Source organism: Crocodylus porosus, unplaced genomic scaffold, assembly GCF_001723895.1.
Source record: "Crocodylus porosus isolate Cpor-Errol unplaced genomic scaffold, CroPor_comp1, whole genome shotgun sequence".
NCBI classification, from domain to species: Eukaryota; Metazoa; Chordata; order Crocodylia; family Crocodylidae; genus Crocodylus; species Crocodylus porosus.
The window spans coordinates 51,520,479-51,528,029 of NW_017728947.1; the positions used below are offsets into that span (position 1 = coordinate 51,520,479).

General features: G+C 41.4%; 1 protein-coding gene across 3 annotated transcripts in view; it reads left to right on the forward strand.

Annotated features, from left to right (window-relative positions):
• Nucleotides 1–7,551, forward strand: part of PSEN1 (presenilin 1) — a 46,906-nt gene that overhangs the window by 28,992 nt on the left and 10,363 nt on the right. For 2 of the 3 annotated variants that reach the window (XM_019551723.1, XM_019551721.1), the window contains 3 exons: nt 2,432–2,530; nt 4,717–4,803; nt 6,011–6,184. In XM_019551723.1, the coding sequence (XP_019407268.1) occupies nt 2,432–2,530; nt 4,717–4,803; nt 6,011–6,184 (360 nt within the window). The remainder of the gene's footprint in view (nt 1–2,431; nt 2,531–4,716; nt 4,804–6,010; nt 6,185–7,551) is intronic. The other variant, XM_019551722.1, reaches the window with a different exon arrangement.

Here is a 7,551-nt window from a genome sequence, read left to right on the forward strand (position 1 = left end):
TCACTCACTAACCCCCAATGCCTCCTCAGCCCTGCTTTGCTATGGTTGAGGCAAGAGTTCTTAGGGTGATATCTTTTATCAGACCAACTATGTCTGTAGTTGGGATAAAGTTAGACAAGCTTTCAAATGTAAGACTCAGTGAATCAGCACTCTTGCATAATTTCTTGACCATCACTCTTACACAAATTTATTACAGTTGATATTCACTAGGTATTGTGATGGACTGTAGTGGAGTAGCAAGGGTTTGGAATTAAGTCCTTGCTTCACATGTAAACTTCTGTCTGAAATGCTGGGGAGAAGACATGCAATCTCTCATTTGTCTCTTGATTGCTGAAACTGCATCAAATGCCTTCCTGGATGTCAGATGATCCAGATGTTTATTAGCCAATACTCAAAATCCCCAGCTTTTTGTTCTGCCAAACTTTATCATTTGTTTTAGGTAAAAAAATTATACAGCATGCTGAAAGCCAGACTTTTGGGACAGGATGAGAGACTTTAAGTAAAGGTATCCCTGCTGTTGGATTGATATTATTCTATCTGCTTATTTATTTTGGTAAAATATGCAAATTTTAAATTTAATTTGCCACAACTTCCGGTTTCCCGTAGCAGCTGGGAAGCCTTGCTACAGACCTAAGTTCAGTTGGCTAAAGTGAAAGTATTACTACATTCATTCTGTAATGAGGACTCATGCATACCTTAGAGGCCTGTAAACCCAAGGGGTGGAAGGACTTTGCCATCTTAAGCATAAAAAATGGGTCTTTTTGTGTGTCACAGACTGAGGACATCAGGGGTGCAAGCAAGGTGCCCATGTATACATTTCCCCCCCCTCCCAACATTACCCCATTGGGACTCTGTGGGGAAACAGGGGCCAGCCCCCGCCCCCCACATTCCCCTGCCCTCCCTCACACCCCATGAACACCACACACCCACATATGCACCTCCAGCACACCCTCCTACCCCACCATACACATACATGATATACAAGACGTTTATTTTTAAATAAGACTTTATTTTTGAGTTATTATTCAATTGCCTCTGTATACACAAATCATAACAAAAATATTTTTTGTAATAAAATAAATGTTATAGTAGGTGTTTGACTTTTATTGTATGATTTGGTTTTTTTCTGGTTCTAAGATGGCAGGCGGGGCTATGCACATGGCCCTCGAAAGCTCACCAAACCTCATTACGTGACCCTCCAGCCAAAATAATTGCCCACTCCTGGAGTAGAGGGCTTTTGACTAGATGGGTCTCACTCCTGTGCACCAGCTGAGGTGCCCAAGAGTGAGGGACACTTGCCTCTCTGTATAACTGGGTTTCATACTCTTAATTATAGTGGTAGACTTTAGGGCAGGGGTTTTTCAACCTTTTTTAACAAGTGTGTACCCCTTCTGTCTCAAAGTTTCAACCAGATGGAGTGAGGGTGCTCAAACACGGCAGCCTACAAGTGGCTTCAAGCCCTCACGGGGTCCTGACCAGGTGGCCCTAGGAGGAGGCCTGTGGCCTCTGGCAGAGGTTTTGTGGGCCCAGGAGTGAGGGCCAGGCAGGGTTTGGCAACAAAGGAAGAAATTGCTCAAGTACAGCAAGTCTCAGCCCCTCTCCCCACCTGCCCCCTTCATGAGATGGCTCTGCACCCATGGTGCAGGTGGCTGGAGCTTGCTGTATGGATTTGGGGGAGTGGGGGGAGGGAGAGCACAGGCTGCTGCTCTTGTGCTGACTCTGCCTCCTGGCCAGTCAAGAAAGCAAGCTGGGGTGGGGAGGTGCCATGGTGTGGTATGCTGTGTGGGGCCAGTGGCACCCAATGCATTCTTCTCCCTCCTCCTCCCCTTCCCCTGGGCAAGAGGCAAAGTGAGGGAACATGCCAGGGGAGATGCCACCACTACGCCCTGCCTGGGGCATGCTCCATCCTTGCACACCCATGCGTACCCCCTACAACAGGGCTGAGCAAAAAGCAGCCCACCAGGCCATCCTATCCTACCCACAGAACTCCTAAAAAAAAAATTAGAAAATTAATATTTATCTGCCCCTGGCTGCCTGTCATGCTGCTCAATGGCTTGCCAAAACTCAGTAAGCGTCCCTCCACCTGAAATAATTGCCCGGCCCTGCCCTACAACCTTTCTAAGTACCCCTGGGTATATATGTACCCCCAGCTGACAGCCCCTGCTTTAAGGGATTTGTGAGGAGGAGGTGACTTGAAGGGAGGCTTGTTCTGGTCTTGAATGTCTGATAATTGAGACAAATTCAGTATGGAGCAAGAATGGGTGTGGTAGCTAGCATGTGCTTTCCATCACTTTTAACAACACCTAGATTGAGAGTAGTATTCTAAAGGGCTTCCAGTTATCAATTCCTGCAAGCACTGTTAAATAGGAACCTTTTTTAAAAAAAACAAGTTTATGATGCAGGAGTCAAGCATCTCTGTAATCCCTTCCAGATCTGGTTGCTGTCTTGTGTCCTAAAGGTCCTCTCCGTATGCTTGTTGAAACAGCTCAAGAGAGAAATGAAACTCTTTTCCCAGCACTTATCTACTCATGTAAGTATATTACAGTAATGATTTTAAATTTGTGATCGCCTGCCTCACCTGGAGTTAAGAGATTTAGTAATCCCACAGACTGCCTTTGCTTTATGTTCTGTTGCATGTGCAGCTAGAGTTCACATTTCATTTCCTTGGGTCTCAGTTGTTCATTTGTTATTGGCTCAGAAACCTGAAACATGTTCTAAGATCCTGCAAAGTAAGAACAGTACATACTGTTCTTCTTGCCTAGAAAGAAAAACAATGGTAAAGGGTCTTAACAGTATCTGTCAAATCTGAATCTGTCGCATTGAGAAAAATGCTTTGTTTCTAGTTTGAAAAAACTTGTTCAAGTCCTACAGATGGATAATGTACTCACTTCTGGGAAGAAGCTTACATTGGTGAAGAAAGGATCTCTATGCTATCAATATTTGCAGGACTTTTTTTTCGAATTACAGTTCCGATTTCAATGGCTGGGGTGGGGGTGTTCCTCTTGTGTTGCTCAGGGGTTTGCTAAGCTGTAGCACTATAAAAATAGCAGGAATCAGACCAGTTTTACTGCTGCTGCTTAAGGAAAGCTTTCGTTTCCCAGAAAAGGAAGACCCAAGATGAAATGCTAGGCAAGGGTAAAGTTGCGTACACAATCTTTCAAGTGCAGCGTTTGAGATTTTGGTGCAGTGGGAAGAAAGCTCTTTCTTCCAGAAATCAGATTTTAAATTAATCGGGTTCCTGCCTGATGGGATGATACAAAAAGGCTGGAATACCTTGTAAGGTCCACTTTGGTAAGAATGCCAGTGTGCTTTACCTTTTCCAAATATTTCATTTGGGGCATTGCTTGCAGAACTTTTTTGAGGCCTCCTGGTACATAGGTATCAAAAGTCTGATCAGCTGTACTTTTGTTCTTATTAGTATTCTAGCTACAGTTGCATCTTTAATTTAATCCTAGGCATACCCCAAAGGTCAGAAATTGCACTGTAATTTTTATTCTTCTTCCTCCCAGCTTTGATGCCAACTCACTCTGTGATCGGGTGCCTCATGTAAAATTGAGCCAATACTACTTCATGGGTGTTAAGCAGGTTGTTTTATAAAGTTTAATATCATCTATGAAAGATACTATAGAAAGCAAAGTATAAAATACCCAGAAATACTTTGGTAATTGAGTGAGGGGACTGGATGTTGAAAAAAATAGTAGTGTTTTGTATAAAATTGGAAAATGAACACTGAAAGGCAGTCATTTGAAAAAATCTAGTTAGAAGTTCATGCAATTTATTTGTGTTGATTTCACCATTTCAAGGTATTGTGTAAGAAGTTATAAAATATATGCGCCACTAAGCCTTTTGGATAGGGCAGGATATAAATCTAATAACTATGATAAAGTTTAATTCATCAGACTAGGTAGTTACAAATCATATCTTTATGTATTATTTCTCCATTTACATTTTTTATGCATACTAGTTGTGAGACACCAAAGTGACCTGTAAAGCCTTCAAAATATTTTGAGTCAGAAAATATTTTAATACAATGTCATTGTAGACCCAAAATGGTTGTTTAGCACAGAAGGTCTGGAAGAAAGACAAAGGGCTTGTTTTATGTGTCATTGTCCCAGCTCTGCCCAGGCAACATCTACCAGAAGCTTCCTGAGCCTTTTTCTTTGCCCAGGCAGTGAAAGTTAGAATGGAGAAATAACATATTTGTTCAATCTAAATTGTGAATTTTTCACTTCAGTTCTCATACATTTTAAAAATTCAGTTCTGATCACCTTGTTAAAAAGAGAAGCAATTCAGATGGGCACAGATTCTGCCTCTAACATGCATTCAATCTAGTAGTCCACTATCATTCCCAATGAAAATCTGGTTATTTTAGCATATATAGAAGGAGCAAAATTATCAATTCAGTGTTTCATTGCACTCATAAATGGAAACTGCTTCTCCGAAACAGCTGCAACTTGACTTTTACGAAGACTTTTTTCAATATATATTAAAACCAGATCTAGCAAGTGCATATTGAGTCTGCAACAGACTTTGCTCCAACTATTAATATGCCTTTATTTAATAAGGGAGTAAAATCGTCTGTGGCAGAAGATAGCTATGGTCCAAAAAAAAAAATAAACAAGAAATAATGAACCAGTGCAAGTGTTCCATTGTTAGTAAAATGTTCCAGAGTTCCTCTCTTATGTGCTCTGTTGATCAAATTGTTTTCTTCAATAGCAACAATGATATGGCTAGTGAATATGGCTGAGGAAGACCCAGAAACCCACCGGAAAGCTTCCAAAAACTCTACTTATGATAAACAAGGTAAGGATATCTTTTTATATGCTCTTCTAGGTGCATTACCACCTTATTTTAGAGCAATTGGGAACACCTGTCTGCTTTAAGGTACAGTCTTTTTTAAATATACTTGGTGCACGGGTAAAGTGAAAAATTATTTCTTTCTTCCCTCAGGATGAGAGTCTCATTAGAAATGAAGGTTTTGCCTAGACTGCAAAGAGTGTTCAATTAAGGTGCAATTAATAATCTTGTAGCTACTCGTTTTTTATGGAGTAACCTTCTATTTGTTACTTATCCCAACAGTAGCAGTTACTGATTGAGCCCAGTTCAGCACTCACTGTTGGGTAGATAGTTGTGGGAAGGCATCACCTATATTCAGGGGCTTAGGAGCCTCTCCTGACATGTTGCAAATGACAAAATAACCTCCCACTTAAATAATCTGTAAAATGTCTGTTACTTGTCCTAACCATTGTGCCACAGTTATAGTCTTGGGTCTCATTTCTCTCTGGGCGAGGGATCATTATTCCTGTGCTGTTTGTACAGTGTCTAACAAAGTGCAGTCCTGGTCCATGTCTGGAGCTACAGTAATGCACAAAATAAATTAAAAATATTTAAACAAAGAAATGTTTCCTTGCGGTTATGGCGTTAACCTTGAGAATAAGTGCAAAGTGTAGGCAAAAGCAGTATAATATTCCTGAGTTTACACACTGCTTAAAAATACTTCAGAGATGCAATCTGCTTATTCAACTTTTTTTGGATTGTTAATTCTAAAGCATAAAGATGACAAATGTCAGTGCTGTTTAAAAAGATATGTAGCTAGATACTTATATTAAACTCTACAATTGTACTTCTCTCTGTCTCAAAGAGCCCCTGCACACTTCCCCAACTAAAGAATTTAATGCAATAATAAATAACATTAATTACTCAACACTTTGTAAACATTAAATGAAACTGTTATAAAAATTCTACTTTACCATATCAGGGCACTAGAGTATTCAGTGATTTTTATTACACTGCTTAGGTTCAGTTTATTACAGAGTACATGCTGTCTTCTATAATGGTTATTTTAAGGAGAGAATTAAAATCTTAGGTGACATTTTTTAAATGCTGCATTATGCATATGAATATGGTTACTTAATAAATGTGGAATGTGGCATCCTTTGTTCTCATATGACCTAACATGTTAGAGAAATGCTTTTGACACGGGTTTTGAATACTGTTTTTCTTTCTTGAGCCCCAGCAAACCAGTCTCAGAATGAAGAGGCTGAAGTAGAGGATGGAGGATTCAGTCAAGAATGGCAGCAACAAAGAGATAGTAGAATAGGACCCATTGAGTCTACTCCTGAATCCCGAGCTGCTGTCCAAGCTCTTCCCAGTAACTCCCAAGCCAGTGAGGACCCAGAAGAAAGTGAGTATCATTCTCAGACAAAATAAATATAAACCTAAGTCTTATTCATTTTTGTTTAAGATGCTGCAAGTGTGGGGGGGAGGAGCATTTTTTTCCTTTCGTTTTGATCCTCCAGGTTTATAACTTAAGTCGGGTTAGGTGCCTGTCTGTTTTTAGATGTTCATATAGCAGCAGCAACCTATGTATTGTTTGCTTGTTGGTTTGTTTTCCTCATCTGCTGCTTGCCTGTCACAAAGGAGATTGACTTGCATTTGCAATTCATGCCTTTTCACCTCAGGGTTAGAAAACTGCAGGGGAGGCAACTTTTTTGGCAGGCATGCCGCACCAGTCTTTCCCAAGCCAGAGCTGCTGTTCTGCTTTCTGCTTCCTGCTCTATCTGTTGCTGTGTTCCCTACGCTGTCCCACCTGCTCTGTGCCCCACACACAAGGTTGGCCTCCCCTGAACTACTGTAATACACTGCACAAAGTTGAGTGTAAAACTAGAAACTGAAGCTAATGTACAATGTAATTGGCTGCTTATTTTGCTACAGCAGCCTGTTTGTCATGTGCAGCATCTTGCTATGAGTACATGATATCATAGTCCTAGAACCTGCATTGTCATATTTCAGTTTCCAGTTGGACAAGAAGTTAGTGTTGGGCCTGGAAAGCTCTAAATAGTTTAGGGCTTATCTGTCTAGCAGACTGCTTCGCTTCCTATATGACACTGCCATGGTTGGGATTAGTGGAGGCCCTTACAACATTATAGGAGAGTAGGTCTGAAAGGCACCTCACAAGGACATCTAGTCTAGCCCCTGCTCAAGACAGCATCAACCCTGAGTAAACTATGCCAGCCAAGTATCTGTGCAATATGTTGTTGAAAATTTCCAAGAATGGAGTTTCCACAACCTCTAGATAGCCTGTTCCAACGTTTGACCACTCTTGTAGTCAGAAAGTTTCTCTTAATCTCCAACCTGAATTGCATCTGCTGCAGTTTGAGGCCATTGCTCCTACTCCTGTCTCCTGTGGCCACATAGAGAAGCCTATCTCTATTCTTTCTGTAATTGCCCTTCAGGTATTTGAAAATTTAAGTCCTCCCTTAGTCCTCTTATTTATTTATGTATGTATGTATTTATTTATTTATTTTTGAGACTTTTTTTGCCACCTGCCCCAAGCACTGTGTGGTCTATCCCCAGTTCCAGGAAGAGCCTGTGAGCCCTCACCCCACACACAGATTCAGGGGGTACATGACACCCATGCCCTCCCAGGGTGTGTGCCCCTCCTCCCTATACCCCACAGATGAGCTGCAGCTCCATCCCACTTTCCACCCCAGCTGGGCAGCGTCTACCCCTGCTCTGCTTCACTCCCTCCCTCATCATGGGAGCCTCAGT